This window comes from Archocentrus centrarchus (genome assembly GCF_007364275.1).
Source record: "Archocentrus centrarchus isolate MPI-CPG fArcCen1 chromosome 18 unlocalized genomic scaffold, fArcCen1 scaffold_23_ctg1, whole genome shotgun sequence".
In the NCBI taxonomy this organism is placed as follows: Eukaryota; Metazoa; Chordata; class Actinopteri; order Cichliformes; family Cichlidae; genus Archocentrus; species Archocentrus centrarchus.
In genome coordinates, this window is record NW_022060145.1 from 5653442 (window position 1) to 5670779 (window position 17338).

Consider the following 17338-nt stretch of genomic DNA (forward strand, 5'->3'; position numbering starts at 1 on the left):
CTAAAAATGGCAGCAAGCCTCGGTAGGGAAACGACGGATCTCCAGTGATACTGTCCACCGCAGCCAAACAAAATGTTTGCGCCCGCCTCTGAATCCAGATTCGGCGTGGGCACCGGAGTGTTGAAGGAAGTCAGCAGAGAGCGAGAATGATCTGGAAACATGGGACGGTGAGGCCTTAATTAAAAGGCCGACGGGTTCTCTGCGCCAGGAGACAATGTAATAAGACATGCAAGTGGCCCTGTGAGGATCTCACTGCCTCTTGCATTAGAAAGAGGCGTGTTTCTTTGACACACACATCTTTATCTTTGTCCTTCAGGTGCTTTTTCCCTTCTAGTTGGTCCCGTACAATAAACGTGATCATCAAAAGTTCACTGACAGTCTTTTTCTGTCCAAAACTCAGCCAAGATGCTAATCTTGATGAGAAATCATTTGACACATTTGCAGTGCAGATCTAAATGGGATGAGATTTATAAACAGAAAATTCCCCCAAAACACCAACTTAGATCCGTTTTATAAAGAAAATCATATACTTCAAAGCTGTTGAACCGACACGCTGCACTAGTTCCTTTATGTAAACAGGTGCAAGAGAACAAAGATTTGCATTCAACCAGTAGCTCAATTGAAGGTAAACATTTTATGACTGTTGATGCCCGGGGTTATATCTGACATGGTGGGTGAGCAGTACAGTAGGTTATGACAGGGCTGAGTGTTTGAGTTCAGCTGCTGTTGCAAAACAATGCGAGGTGTTCACTTTGATCAAATCTATCTGCATGCCAGGACAGAAGATCCTCTTACCCCCTCCGCAAATTATGTCCACATGCTCTTGAGCAATCGTGAGCTGTGCGCTCTGTACGCTTGTCTAACCGCATAAATGAGAAGGAGAATGTTACTGGGAAAGAGTGCCTAAGTCTGATAAACCTCCCAGAGGCAGGTAAATAAAAGCGGTCAAATAGCAAACAGGAAAATCACCTCCGTCTCTGTCGTGCCAGTTTGCCCGACTGCTTGCTGGCGAGCTGGGCGACGAGTAGAAGTCGGGTCCTGTCGGGCTGGTGTCCATGTTCTCCTCCATGTTAACGGTTTTGGGCCTTTTGCTGCACACATGGAGAAGTTTATGGTTTAATGCAGACAGTCATCTGGGGTACCGCAACTTTCAAGAATGCAAGATGGTGTCAATACTGATTTGGGGCAGTTGGAGAAGATGTTTGGCAAAGATTAACTGGCATTATGTACAAGCTTAGTTAAAAGGACAAGTCCAATATTTTGGGAAATACCCTTGTTTGCTTTGTTGCCAACAGTTAGATGGGAAGACTGATACCACTCTCCTGCGAGTGTGCTAAATCTAAAGCTAAGGGCTGGAGATGTTTAGCTTAGCTTAGCATAAAGACTGGAAGCAGGGGGATACAGCTTGACTGGGACGGTCCAGGAGTTACATTTTTTATACTGACTAAACAAATGAAATATAATGTGGTAGGCACGTTTTTTTTTTAAATTATTACATTTGGTGTTAATTTCAGCAAAAAAAAAAATAGATATGAAACAATGGATCAAGTCAATGCACTGCGTCAAGGAGATATTTCTGTTTAAAATTATGATAAAAGAAACCAAAGTCACTGATCTAATGCTGTAACAGAAGCACTCTTATCTCCAAATATCCTGTAACTAGATCTGCTGCTGTAACTTCCACTGACCTGCCAGGAGGGGAGGACAGGGAGCGATGCAGCCCCACGCTGGAGTTCAGGTCATGATAGTAAGGTTGGCTGGGCATGTCCGCCATGGAGAAGTTTACTGTTGCACCGTGGGTAATGGGCACTGTAGAGGACACAGAGAAAAGGAAATCAATGTCAGCAGTGTCAGACTGAATACGGTCTTTCCCTATCCTCGCATCTAGGGATGCACAATTAGATGCACAATAGCTTCATTGGCTTTTATTGACACTTTGTGTTTAAAGGCCTTGTGTATCAAATTAAGCGCTCCCTCGTCCCCTCGGTTAACTGTCTAACCATCACAGGTACTATGGCTGATCACTAACTAACAAATGTGTTTGCCAAAGAGGCTGCAGGGAAGAAAATGTCTAGACAAGATTTTGTAAGGACGGGTGAGCTATTTTAATTTGGCTGCATGCTGCATATTTGTATGTAGATGCTTTTGCTTTGTTTTGTTTTGGTTTTTTTTGCTTTTTTCCTTACAACAAATCAAGAGTGAAATGTGTTTCTTTTAGCTTTAAATGCCTTTAGTGAACGTTAAAACAATGCCTCAAAATCGGCTCTAAAGAAACTCGCAGCAAACTTTCACAACTGCCAACATTTCCTTCACTTCTTTCTCATCCACCGTAAAACTTGGCAGGTTCCTCACATAATGATTTACAGTGGAAAAGGTGTTGTTTTTCCTCACTGCGGTCAAGGTGAGGGATATTGTTTCTGTGGGGGCCAGGCCTGTGTTTACAGAACAAAAGAGGTTCACCACCCAGCTCTCTCTCTCTCTCTCTCTCTCTTTCCTCTGCCTCTCACTTTATCTCTCTTCAGTGTGTGGCCCGCAAGGCAGCCTGCAGCTCGAGCGGTTGCTTGGTTTGGAGTGGATGAGAGGATGGAGTGTGTGGCGCCGTCTGTTGTGGTCTGAGGTTCACCACTGGCACGATCCCTCCGCCAGCCTCCACACTGGCAGCCCACTGTAGCCCTGGCAAAGGCCCCTACCCACTGCTACCCATACCGAGCTGTCTGTGGAGGAATGCATCCGGCCCGAGGACGCTGAAGACAAGACCATTGTTTTTGTTTTGTTTTAACCCCCCCCCATTCATTCCTTTGAACGCCCCCGACCATCTCTCTGTGTGTTGGTCTCCCTTCTCTTGGCTAAGGACAATACTTGTGATGCCACTTGGCCACCCTGCCAGTCATCTCATTTAATAATCTGGGCTTGGGCTTTTAGGGGCGGGGGGTGGAAACAATAAATAAACAATGAGCCTGCATCAACTGCAGGAGAGGATTTACTTTAGCAAATTTGCTCAACAGTTGCGCGTGCATGCTCGCATTTTTCTGTTGACAAAATATTGCAGAAGAGGCTCCTGTTGCATTAATGAGCGTCCTCGCCGAAACGCTGGATTGCAAGTCAGCCTTGAACTCCGCAGCCGCCTTTGATGGACTTCAAAAGAATGTCTCAACAGCCCGGAGAGTTGGGAGAGAAGCGTGATGACGGACGAGCGGCTGCTTAGATATCTTCCCAGGGAGTGACTGGCTGAGTGAGTGACAATTCCTGTGCGTCCGTCGACCTTTTTAAAATTCCAGCACGACTTCAGTCGGCTTTAGTGAAACCAGGCTCGGTCACATGAGAGCAAACACGGCAGCTCAGAGGCCATCTGGTCAGGGGGCACATTAAACACTAAACAAAAAAACACAGAGTCTTTCAAAAGGATATTCAGCGTGTGAGCATGGAAACAAGTAGGTCCTGTCTTTCACAGCACAATAAACGAGACCGCTGAGACAAAGTGGCTCACGCTCTTACATCAGAAACATGCTATGCAGTAAATAAACTAAAAAGATTTTATTTGTTTTAAATATAAAATATTAAATATTAAATATAAAAAACATATTTAAAATAATCACATTTTTGTTTTATTACTTGGTTAATTGTTTAGTAGTAGTTAATACCATACTGTTGATTATTTTTCCGACTTGTTTTTGGCACGTAAGATGTAAAATTAAAATACTGCCAAAATCCAAATATACTGATCTGGGGAAGCTGGATGTGGCCTTTTTGATTCACAAGTAATGCCAATGAGTCACTAAAACTGTCTTTATTCAGTTTAAAAAGACATTCAGAGTATTAATTATCGTCTATTTGTGTGGAAAAGTTTCCCCAATTTTGTTTCTCTAACTAATACATTTAAATATTCCCGCTTATTGCACCCAGCAGGAATTACATCCGACTGAAACTGGCTGGAACACACCGTGACATACAGACAACACAGCGCCAGGTATGTTTCTTTAAAACACAGGTTGCTGAGGGTGACTGGGGTCTTTGTGCACCGCAGGCACGTTCGCTACAGTTACAGCTCAGAGGCAACACAGGTAAACGGTGCCTTGACGTGCCCTCGGTTATCGGAGACTGAGTCCTCGAGGAACGACCGTTAACGGCTCTGCACAGGGGAGACATGTCTATACAGATGATTGCAGGCTCATGCAGCCAGCTGCGCGCTCAAGTGTTCTTTTTCTTGCAAAAGCAGACCAGCCAAACTGGATTAGCGGCACTACAGCTGTGTGGTGGGTTTCAGTAAATACAGAGATTATGAAGAAAACAGAATTTTAAGTGGCTGTTGAGGGTTAAGGCAGTTTAAAAAAAAAAAAAAAATCAAAAGCATTTTTTTCCCCTTCATATGAAAACATAAACACATCAGTCTCTGCACACACACACACACACACACACGCGCACACACACACACACACACATATGAGTGTTTTCAGTCATATTACTTCCAGTTCTGTTTACTAATTAGACCCCAACTGCATGCCAGTAGACTGACTGACAGCTTTTTGACCTTCACATTAACTTTGCTGAACCTGTTACACTGTCAACATATCTGTAAGCCACAGTTTGGCTCCACCCATGTTTAACATAAGCATATCTGATCAGCGATAAGAGGAACAGCAACATGAACGCTCCATACTTACTCCTGGACACTCGCACCAGTTCTGCAACGCTGAAGACTCCTGATTTGATGAAACTGTCTTCCAAATACACTGCAGAAACGTAACAAGCCATGATTAATGAAGCTGTGACTTACAATTCATTTAATTCTTTGGTCGTAAAATTAACAAGAACACTAGATTTATTACAGCTATTGAATAATTTCATTAGACATGGACAGAGCTAAAGAACCATTTTATATCTTCTTTTTTTTTTTTTTAATGATTTTCTTTCCTTCCAACACCAACATTGTGTGTGTGCAAATTGATTGGGATCTTCTTTCAGTCAGGAAACTGTTAAGGCAAAACTTTGAAACTGAGATTATAAATAAAGTGACATACATAAAGGGATGAAGTATAGTTATTAATCATTCCACAGGAATTGAGGCACAGTCAGTGCTTTAAAAAAAAAAAAAGAAGGGAAAGGAAAAGTGCCTTGGTCACAGTCTATTTCCTGAGAACAGCACTTAGCGTTTTTTCTTTTATTCATCCAGCATTTCAAAAACATACATGCTGAGAACTCAGTCACTGCTGAGCTGAAAATGAGCGTATTGCGTAAAAGAGCGACTCTGTTTGTGTCTGATTTGACACGTTTAAACAAACGTGGAGCACAAAACCCCGTTCTAAACCAAAGAGTGACAGGACAGGTGTGTGCGAGGCGGAGGACACGCAGACTGCTGCTGCTGCTGCTGGGAGAACCGTGGACGAGCCCGTGCTGGACGGCAGGCCCTGCCCGTTTGAGCAAACACAAAAGGTAGAACTTCACGACTGTAAATATTGACAGTTACAATCTAACAGCATGAAAACGCTGTACAAAAGTATAATCATAAAAAGACTATTGGCAGAATGACTGCTCAAGTTTTTCTGACTCTTTTAAAAGAAACTGCTCAGAGAGTAAAACTTGGTTATTTAAACACAGACAGATTTTTTTTTCTTCTGTATCTTTTTTTAACTATTTTAAAACTCAACAAAATAGTCTTAATGTGTGTTTTTTTTTTTTTTTCCTCGCAGTTTTTGCTGAAGTGTGTGTGCCCTGCCCGGAACTCATCAGCACTAATCAGATGCTGTCAGTCAAGTAAACTACCCAGACAAGTTACTGACACCCAAATGAAGCTTGCTCTGCTTTGATTTAAAGCCAAAGGCACTCGAGCTGTGCCAGAAAGATAGATGGGCATCTCGATTGGCACCTACTAAGCTTAATGCCTCAAGTGAGCCAATGGCTTTTGCAAGGAACTGTGCCACTGCCGAAGGCCTCCCAGGCCTGAGTCATTGGCTCGCTAGCGTGTTTTTCTTGGCACTGGTAACAGCAGAACCTGCTCTTGAGGTAGAAAACTAATTATACTTTTCAAACTATTTTCATTCCAACACTGTGACGACACAGCGTAGGTCAGTCCAGGGGAACAACAGCACTGTCAAAGAATATTCTCTACAGCTCGGCTTTGCTGGCTCACCTTGATGCACTCAACCACCAGCCAAAGGCACAATATGCTGTAACATTTTCACTCCAGATCTTTTTTTAAAAAAAGGAAAAAAAAAAAGAAAAGTATCTGATGCTGCGACTAGGGTGATGAACTTAAATGTTATTCTTCCTCAGTCGGCATAAAGTTTAAAACTACGGCTTTAGCCAGGGAATGTTAGGAAGTGAGATCGAGTTGAATTTTACTTTTTTTTTTACACTGTTTACCAAAGAGTCTGTTGAGCTGATCTGGTTTGTGCAGATGATTTTGTTAGAGTATTCACGCAGTGAACCATCTGGTACACACCTAAAGCTTACTAAAAGACAGCTTGTATACTTAGGTGTTTTCCCTTCCAGTCACAGAGTTTAACACACTTTTAACACACAGCTAGGTTATGGTATAGATAAGCTGCTGTACAGTTGGCAAGATGCACGGGAACAATGTACTGATGACAGGAGGGAGGGATGACTGGCACTGTACATACCTGGAAGAGGGTTCTTGCCTGGCTCATTGTTACTTGGACTTCCTGACTGCTGAGAGTCTGCAAACACAGAAACAAGGGTCGGGGATTAGCTCTCACTGAAAGTGAAATATTTTTTTTGGCAGCACTGATTATTTGCAGCAAAGAAACATGGGAACTCAAATCCTGTAGCTTGAAAGTAGGTAAATGTCACACTGACTTTTTTTTAAATTGTTTATTCTTATTGCAGCTTGTCCCATACCTTTGGCCCACCCCAAAGTCAAACTTTTAAACTTAAAAATCACAGAATAACTTCTGTCAAGACAAACAAGAAGTTATTTGCTTCCTTAAAGGTTTTAGCTTATCAACTTCTCGATAAGAGAGCACCCACTATACTTTAATCCAGACATTTTTGTTTGAGCAGGATTATCATTAATGGGAGGGTAAACTGAAGCAAAAGCTCTGCGTCTGACATGGAATAACCTAAACGTTTTTACCGGCAGACCTCTGGGTAATTTTTCAAAGGGGCTGGAGGAGGGGGGGGGGGGGGGGGGGGGGGGGGGGGGGGGGGTGCTGGGAATACAGAATGTGTTCGGTCCTGCTGAGCAAGCTACACGCACAGAACAAAACATGGAGAGAGGACAGGAGGGGTGGGGAAACACAAGGAAACATGAGTGGAATTCTTTCCACCGGTTAGGGTGTGCTGGCTGTGGTATGAGGCCACGCGGACCGACGTCTTTTACCTTCAAGCCTAACTGGGAGGGTAATAGATCATTCCTCGTGAGTTCTCATCGACCGGTGATTGATCACAGGCACTAGCACACTTTTTTCTCTTTTAAGTCATGTAGCACAACAGTTGTCAAAATCAAAATTAGTGCTATGAATTGCTATGGGATTGATCACCTGTGCAGATAGTTATGGTGTTTTTTTTTGTGAGCATGTTAAAGTAAATTAAGAGCAAGCGATGCCTTGCAGGGGCTTGGACTCGTAATACTGCTCCTACTAGGACCCCAATAATAATTCAAACTGGCCCAAGCCCATGCATGTCCCGGGACAGACTGGGTGCAATGAGAAGCAGCAGGGAGATTACCATCTACATCTTTAACATGAGAGAGCTTTAGCATAAGACCCAAGAAGTTAGAGACGGTGAACTCAGATACCCTCGCCTTGCAACAACACCCCTTTTCCTGCCGCAGCTCACACAGGCAACAGAGAGACGGAAAGAAAGGCTGGTGGAAGAGAAGGAAAAAAAAAAAAAAAAAAAATAGTTGAAAGATTTACTCTTTTCTTGTTCTTTCCCTGCATCGCTCTCCCTCTCTCTCTTGTTCCCCCACTCCTAAATTTGACTATTAAACAGGACTGCAAAAACAGAATGTTCTTGGCCGAAACTCAACAATGACAAAGCAGGGAGGGAATAGGGCCATACATTAAGCAGGGGAAAAAAAAGAAATCCCCTTTTTTCAGAACGCTGAGCCCCCCCACAAAAAATGTATGAGTAACATACAAGTTATAGGCCAACAATACAGATCTGCTCTGCTTCCTAAAAAAATGCGAAAACTTGACTGTGACTTGTGTTTTCTCATTGAATTGTTCTACCGTTAGATCTTTCTCCTAAAAGCTACTTTCAGCTGCTCCCTTAGTCACAAAGGGTCTCCACAGCGGGTAGCTCCGCATATTTGATTTGGCAGATCTTTACACCGGATACCCTTCCCGATGCAACCCCCAAGGGATTTGTGTCTCCTTCCAGGATTGAACTGGGGATCTTTTTGCTCATTAGTTTAAAACCAGAAAATACTTCATTTACAGTGGAATTAAAACAGAAAACAAAAACAAATGATGTCATTCCTTACTAAATTATTAGCAATCAACCATTAATATTACTGGAGTAGATTTGTACCTTTGAACATGTTCAAATTCATTTCTGGCATCAGCCAAACAATTTTCTTTGGCTTCCACCAACAAACAGTGAGTCCCGCTAGTTTGTTCCTATGGACACGGACACACACACACACACAGACACACACACACAAACTTTTATGCACATGTCCATAAAGTTATCGCATGATACTCAATGGCCTTGTCTCCCCGTTTCTCCAACCGCCCACCCCCACTCTTCCCAATTGCCACTTTCAGAGTCATCCATCAGTCTAGTTACGACTGCCAACTCTATGCTGGCTCCCCGAGAACTGCTGAGAGGGAGAGAAACAGGCAGGGGGCGAGAAAAGAGCACGAGAGTGTAGGGAGGAGGTAAATGCTGAAAAAGGTAGCACTGGGAGGAAAAGGGAATGAGGAGACGGGAGGGCTGCTACAGTTCAGTTAGATCGGATCAGAGTTTTGTGTTTTTGTTTGTGTTTTCTTTTTTTTTTCTACTTCTTCGATGGCTGAACAGGCAACCATGACAAAAAGAGCAGATGGTCGTGGCAATTAGAGATCCCAGGCAGCATCTTCCAGCATGAGGCCCCACTGTAGCACCAGGAGAGACCACCTGGATGACTCAAGGTGGGATACAAGCATATGGCACATCTGCCAGGTCTGCACCGGAGCTGGAAACACCTCCCCTATTGCATTACATTTTATCTTTGACCCAAGAAGGGCAGCTTCACGCTCCCTCTGTTTTTTCAGTTTGATTATATTATTTAATAAGACGCTTGCACATTTGGGAGGCTGTGCTCGTTTTATCTATTGTTCTTCTGTGCTTTTAAATCACCGGTTTCATGCCCCACAGTGTTTTACTGCATGCATTTTTTATTTGTTTAGCCTGACCTCACTAAATCAACATTCCATCAAATGCATTTATGACAAAACAAGTAGGCTTTAATTGCCTTAGCTTTGCAATTCAACAGGTTTTTAAATAAAGCACTCGTTTGAAATGATGCAAGCTTGAAAGCGGTGCTGGATTCCAAAAATATCAAATTAAACTTCATATAAATGAGCATTCTTTTTAAGGCTATTCAGAAAAAAAAGATTATATAAAGTAAACATGTGGTAAAGCAGGAGCCTGAGGCCTGGTGCCTGTATCTAAAAGGTGTCCTTTGCAGAAGCCCAGCCAATCCGATAGTCTTCAAATAAACAGTAGTGTAACCTGTAAATAAACAGTTGCGGTCGAGGAGGCTCGGCTTTGCCCTGGGAGTTTGGCAGGGCTTGATCGCAGGGCCAGACACCACACACACGGCCTCTCTTGCACACACATAACACACACGGCCCTTTTCCAAAAACAACATTTCTTGGCACCCTCCGTCCCTGCCACTTGTTTAAATAAACAAACCGGATCATGAAGGAAGTGGAAAAAAAACAGTACCACGTATGAATCAGATTATCTGCTGTTACTCAGCAAAAAAAAAAAAAAAAAAAGAGCAAAAGGGCCTAAAAAAAAAAAGTAGGAGAAAGGGCTTGTGGGTATTTTGGATGTGTCCACGAGTTCTTACACCTTCTCGTCCGGTGGGATACTTATCATACCACTGTAACGATTAGGGCAATTAGGGGTAATGGCAACAGAAATCTGGCTCGGCAAGAAAGTTTCTCAGTGCTTGTGAGGTTTCTCCACGCCCAAGTGTGTTACTCGCCTGGATTTTATAATCACTAAAATACACACACACACACACACTCTCTCTCTCTCTCTCTCCCTAACCCACCCTCTTCATTTTTGGCATGATACCCATTCTGTTCCCACTAAATTGCAGCATACACATGCACATACGCACACAGTGTGGGTTAAATTAGCCACATAGTTTGGGAAAGTTTCTTTTTTTTTTTTTTTGATTACTGCGGTGCACGTTTCTAGCCCGCAAACACTTGCAGACACGTACAGATATCCTCCACAAAAAACAGCACGCACGCGCAACACGCACGCCCTGCAGATGCATACCGCTGTCGACATTTCAGGAGGAGAAGCCTGTCTGGCAGCCATTTTATGCCGAGCGGGGTTCTGTGCACATGTATAGCACTCTGGCTGCCAGAGGCATGGGTCCCGAGCCAAGACGCATTTCAGCAGCCTGGGGAGGTGAGGGGAGGGGAGTGTGGAGGAGAGGTGCAGAGGGGTGGACTCCCGGAGAAGTAGGGAAACAGAGAGAGGGAGAGGGGCAGAAAATATCGACCTAATTACGGAGCAGCTCCGATGCGTAATGTTTCGACAATACAGCTGCTCCTGAGTAAATATTTGATGTGGCCGAGCAGACTTTCTGCTCAGTGTCCTCCTGCTTTTCTTTCCCCTTCCGGTGTGGGAGCCTCCAAGTTTGTCCTTCCTTGGAAATGCACAGTCCAAATATGCATGAGTGCTTGTGTGTGCAGCACAGGGGTCACGCAAGTCTTGACAGCATGCATAAATGACTGTACATGTGCTGGTATGCAATGTGTGTCCCGTGTCCTCCTCTGCTCCTGGTTTCTATCATTCACAGCTTTGTCGATGACCTCACACTACTCGGGCTGGCTTCCAGCAGAACCTGCTCCCTTCTCCAAATCTTTTTCTTCTCCTCGCTATCTGTCTATCGCTGTCCCTGTGCCTGCAACAGTATCCGTCCTCTATTGTATCTTTTCATGCCCGCCTCAGTGTGTATATCTACTATTCAGCGTGTATCTGTAATGATAATGTCTTATCCAGTACGACGTGCACACTATCTTTTTTCTTCTCGCATCTCCTCCTTTTAACACTTTTCTCTCTTTTTCTTTTAATGTTTCCATCTGTGCCAGTGCCCTCCCCCCTTTGCCGCCTTTTCTAATGACCCCCCCCCCCCCTTCTCTCTCATTCTCCTTCTTTGTCTCTCTATCTTTCTCTTCTCTCCCTCCCTCACGCTTTGTTGTCTAAACAAAGTGGCCTTTATCAGGATGAGCCGCAACCCAAACAAGCCAAACAAAAGATATGGGCGAGAAAATCTGCCCGCAGAAGAGGGAGGATCTTATCGTGCCAGCCTTTGTGTGCCAGCCTGCCAACTGGCGATGCCTCCCACTGCCGACCCCTCCCTTTACACACACACACACCAAATTCTGGCATCACAACCCCCCCCCCCCACCCCCCCTCCCCACCCCACCCCACCCCACATTAGGACTCACGAATGGCATTCTGCATAGGGCTGGCACCTGACCTGGCTGAAAGGAGAGTGATATTGACGCTGATGGTGATGGGAAGACAAATGCTGCGGCAAATGGCATGCCATCTTGGGGCGGCATTGTCTCATAATCTCATAAGGAGGGTGAGTTTCGATGAAGCAGCAAATCAAAAGTCAAAAAAAGCTTCATGTATATATATATATATATATATATATATATATATAAAATGGGAAGCCCGAGTACTGAAGTTCAACACTGTCTAAAGTATAAAGAAATGCCTCTTCCATGGCATATGGTTGTTTTTTTTATTATCAGTGATCCTTCTGCACAGACTGATATAGATAGCATTGTATTCCTCTGACAAACTGACTATGTTGCAGCAGTGGTGGCTATACACTGTGTGACACTGTAATGATTATCTCATAATTGGAACAAGCCAAGTATTTCTTATTGGCTTAAAGGAGCACCTGGCAATCCGGATAGCTACCCTATCAAATGACTGCCACTGACGGGGAATGCAGGTACAGTAGGATGAGTTACACACACACACACACACACACACACACACACCACACACACACACACACACACACACACACACACACACACACACACACAAAGATATACTCAGTCAAATGAGGGGGAAAAAAAGCTGAGAGAAAGTGAGAGGGGCAAAGTTGAAATGTCTGTGAGAACAATGACATGTTGCCTTCTTTTCTCTAAGACAGACACCCCAGACTTGTTCAATAGAGCAGGAGAGACACACATACACACATGCACACATGTACACACATGCACACAGTAGGTCCATCAGGGTTTTGAGACTTATGGAATCAAGTGGGATCCCAGCCCAGACAAGAACAATGAGAAGCCATACAGTGTGTGTGTGTGTGTGTGTGTGTGTGTGTGTGTGTGTGCCCGTGCGTGCGGTTGATTTTGTGTGTGACCCAGCTCATTTGTAGCTCTCTGTCCCCGTCTCTCAATGAGAGCACGCTCATGGCTGCTGCCACCTCAGTGTGTATGCCCGTGCGTGTGCGGATCATCAGTGTGTGTTTGTTTCTAATCGTTGCATACTAATGCCAGTGAAGAGCAGGCCCTCTTTCTCTTTACCGAGTTTCTGTGCCTTCTCCTCCGTAAACTCTCACGGCAGTGAAAAGAGGAGAGCATTTTAACTGAGCCGGGAGGACAACAGGCTCCTCATTGAGGTCACCAAACAGTGTGGACGGGGAGGGAGCGTATTCATTGGCGAGTGGGCCTTGAACAAGGGACTGAATGGCCTGACGGATCATTAGCCACACCGGCCCAGGAGAGGAGAAGGAAGAACCTGGCAAGCTCAAAAGGATACACAGCTACAAAACTACGGATGCAGATGAGGGTTAATCCATCTAAATTCAACTTCCCCACCTTTTAAGTTGTGAAATAAAGTTTACGCACCTCTGTGGAGATGCACAAATCGCATGCATTTACAGTTACTACTACACATGGTGACATACACGTGTATACAAATAGGGGCACGCACGCCGCATCCTGCAGCAAGCCGACCGGTGCTGTGCAAAGCAGTCAGCAAACTGGGCTGCAGACAAACTGCACTACACAACGCGGCACAGTGGCTCATCTGTCCAATGAAAAATGAGCAGGCTGGACTCCGGTCAGCTAACCGTGCCCCACTTAATGTTTCCACCTCCTCTCGCTCTCTCCGTTCGCCCTTTCCTCACAAATTGGACCTTCCTTCCACTTTTTTTTTTAAATTACATTCCTTTTTTCTTTTCCTTTGACTAAATCTGCTTTTTTTTTCTTAGTTTGCAGCCAAAACTTTAGATCTCCTTCGTGACCCCTGACACTGTCTTACAGAAGTATCATTTGTGCTGAAATCAATCCTGAACCCTTATCAATCATTTATCATGCAAAAACTCACAAGGTTTGTTTTTTTTTGTTTATTTCAGCTTTTAAATGTGAGGATTTGGAACTTTCCTTGTTCCTAATCTTTGTAAAAATGAACATTTTGAATTTTTGACTGTTGGTAAGTCAAAACAAACAATGTGAAGGCTTAACTTTGAGCTCCCGGAGATTCTAATCAGTGTTTCAAACTAATATCTGATTATGTAAACTAAGTAATCTGCTAGTCAGAAAATAATTAACAGATTCACTGATAATGAAAGTAATCATCAGATGTTGGCCTAAAATTGTTGAAACATGGATTAGCTGATTTTCCAAAAGTGTGGTCTCATTATTCCAAACTTAAACGACCATCAGGTCTAGACTGTGAGAACAGAGAAGGCTGCATCTGTGTTGAGACAAAGGGCCAATCAATGGCCAACGTTGCATCTTTTTTGGTATGCACCAAACAAACAATTAGCTTTGTTGCAGTGTAATTGACTGGCAGGGCCGGGTGGCATTTACATTCGCCCGCTGTTGCCACCCTGCCATTCGGTGGGCTGGGGTAAAAAAGAATGGGCCCATACAAGGGTGCAAGGTTGGCCACATCTCTCTGGTTCGAAGACACTGCTATTTTTCCATGGTGGCAAACTTCCAAGCAGGAGCTTTTTTTTTTTTTTTTTTGCTTTTTTTTAAATGCACGTCTGTGGAGGAAGGAGGGAAGGGAGGGTGGAGTGAGGACGAGACTATAGATTTAATTATGCATGCGTGTTTTCTCATTCATTGTAGTGGTGGGAAGGGGAGAGGGAGAGGGTAAGAGGGGTGTGCGGTGGGATGGTTTTGGGGGGGTGGTGGTGGGGGACAGACCAATGACATTCCGTCGTTGTAGTCCTCCTCCTACACACATACACACACAAGGAGCAGTCTGGGAGCGAGCTGCTATAGGCTAATGAGGTGACACTCACCGTCTGGAGACTAGCCAAAACAGTCCATTAACTCCTAGCCAGTAGTTAAGAGGAGAAGAAGGAGAAAGTGGTTGTGGGGAGGGTGGAGAGGAGGAAAAAGAGAAGGCGGATGAGGGAGAGGGGGGGGGCAAATGGGTGAGGTGGGCGGCTAGCTGATGGTTGGTGGGCGGAGCTTGTGAGGGGTTAGGAAAGAAAAAGGAGAAAGTCTGAAGTCTTTCAGGATGTGAGGGTGGGGGGTATTTCTGCAGTTTTGTAGTTGTGAATGAATCAGCGGGGTGGCTGGTAGAAGGGGGGGCTGTGCACGAGCGTTCACTGTTGGTGAATATGCTCTGTGGAGGCAGCTCTTGAGGAAAAGTAAGACTTTGTGTGTGTGTGTGTGATGGAGTAGAGGTGGTGGGGTGGGCGGTGGATGCCACGAAAGAGAGAGGACAAGGGAGATAGATCCAAAACCCCCCAGTCAGGCAGACAGACCTTTGACAGAGGAGCTCTGTGATTCGTCTCTTTCATCTTTAGAACCCCCCTATCCAGTCGGATAATTATGAGACAAATGCACCGGACCCCTGCTGCTTGAGTGGCAATGGGCATTGGAGGCCAGAAACACATAGAGGGTTCAAACCTGCACGTCTCGACTGGTCCGGAGGGAGGAGGGACAGAGGGAATGAGAGATGGCGGGGGTGTTTAGGGGTCTGGGAAATTCCCCACTCTCCCGAGAGAGACAAGTTGGCCCACAGATCATAGTTCAGGGACAGCTCGGTTGTGATACTAACGAGGTTTTAACTCGTTTTAGCCACCAAACTTCCTTTCAACTTCAGCACAAGCGTGCGCACGCACGTGCACACACAGTTAAGAAATATCACACTTATACTGTTTATTTTCAAAAACTTCGAAAAGAAAAATGCTTCCAGATTTCTAACTTGCGGCTGGCTCATTTAGACTGATCCAGTACACAACATGTTGTTTCATTAATGTAATTGATGTTGCTCTGGTCTGCACTGATAAGGCAGTACAGTTAGGAAAAGCAGTGCTACCTACATCTTTATCTTGCACCAACCACCAAACCCTGGCGGCCTTATCCCCGAAGCAAGCTCACATGCAAAACGCTATTTATTTGACTAGTAATTCAAATGAAAATCAATGTGCCAATCTTTAAGAGTACTTTGAATTCAAAAGTGATTAATGTGAAAATATTTTTTCTTTGCACTACAAACTCAGATTCACTTAATTTTCACTCAGGCCTGGGTAACACTCTGCGCCTGTTTCTGCCTCTGCCAGTGATGTGTCAGTGATTGTCAACACTTACAATGACGTCAGGCCTCAGCCAAGAGGACTTCCCACTGGCGAGAGCTGCAGGCCGTGTCAGGGCGACTGGGTGCTCCCCTCGCAGGGCAAAATGGCTCTCCTCCAGCTGGACGAGAGGCCACCGAGGATCCCTGCCACCCATTGCCACTGTTTGCACTCCCTGAGGTTTGCCAAGCAAGCGGCAGTAAAACACACACAAACACACACGCCCACACACACCTTAAAGTGGGGACGTGGAAGGAATTATCCGATCATAGAATGCCACCACATCTAAGACCAGATCTTGGCCCAAAACAGACAAGGAAAACAAAGCGTGCACTCATTCAGACGATTTTGCTGGCACTGCTCCCCTGGAACGGGACATAGACTGGAGAAGAGGGGGGGGGAAACAACCACAGAGTTTAATGTGTCATTACAAGCATAAAACAGACTACTGACATTGCCAACAGATGTCGAGCCAGTTTATTTTTGCCATTACAACTCCAGAAGGGAATGAAGCGGCAGGTGCAAATGGGGCTTTCTTCTTTACTATCCCAGCTACTGTGCTGCTGCATCATCATATCTCCTGATCTATTACTCAGACATGAATCATGGGGAAAGGGCTTGGTACCACTCAAAATCTCAATGATCATTTAGATTTGTAATCTTTGATCAAATAATTCCTATTTAGAAGATTAATTTTCCTAAATTTTGGTGCCAAATGTTATTGGGTCCTATAATAGATTAGGTATTACTTAAGTACCACATGGGCAAAAGACTCCAATCTTCAAGAACCTTAGGCTTAATAATGCTCACACCTTTCTTGAATGCCTTACCCCAAATAGTGCAGTAATGATGGAAAGATGCTTTAACTCTTTGGAGTGTTCAGTTGCAGCAAGGCAACTGAGGAGCTTGTTGGTGGTTTAAAAACTGGCTGCATGCCGCATGGCCAGTAAAACCCCTTCTTTCCTTTTAATGAGCCCGGAGGATGGTCCTTTCAGCCCCCCCCCCCCCCCCCCCCCCAAAAAAAAGAAAAAATTAGAGCTGGTCTGAATCAAAGCAGCCATGGGGATCGAGGCTGGGGGGCAAGAGGGTCTGTTGAGGGAGTGGGGTTTCGGTATCTCCACTGGCACAAGACCACTGAATGAAGCTATTAGGGGGAGCGAGGGAAATTATGAGAGTGATTTCACAAAAACCACTGCTCTTACAAAGAAAAGCGATTCTTGTGGAACCACTGCACCAGTTAAATTCTCATTCAGTGAGCCACAGTCACATGCAGAGCAGTGGTTTAAATGAAATAGCATCATAAAACACATTCTCACATAACTCAAGAGGCAATGACAGCTCCTTGCCCGCCGCAAGGTCAACGTGTTGGCAGCGATCCACAGACAGTGGAGCTCCTCACCTCCGCGTGGACCCTGGAGATATCCGGCTAACAGCAGTTGAGGTGCAAAGCATCATTGTGGTTGCAGGTCCCAGATGCAGGGTTTAAAAACACAAACATTCAGGGGCTCAGTGCTTTCAACAGCCCATCCACTACCACAACAAAGCGCCACATAATCATGACTAAACATCTTGGTCTTA

At 44.7% G+C, this 17338-nt stretch overlaps 1 protein-coding gene across 7 annotated transcripts in view; it reads right to left on the minus strand.

The window, feature by feature from the left end:
- The window catches only part of LOC115775109 (nuclear factor 1 B-type), a 58925-nt gene that overhangs the window by 13750 nt on the left and 27837 nt on the right, over window positions 1–17338 (minus strand). For all 7 annotated transcript variants that reach the window (XM_030722608.1, XM_030722607.1, XM_030722612.1 and 4 more), the window contains exons 3-6: window positions 6618–6674; window positions 4662–4730; window positions 1689–1809; window positions 970–1091 (exon numbers count right to left, since the gene is read on the minus strand). In XM_030722608.1, the coding sequence (XP_030578468.1) occupies window positions 970–1091; window positions 1689–1809; window positions 4662–4730; window positions 6618–6674 (369 nt within the window). The remainder of the gene's footprint in view (window positions 1–969; window positions 1092–1688; window positions 1810–4661; window positions 4731–6617; window positions 6675–17338) is intronic.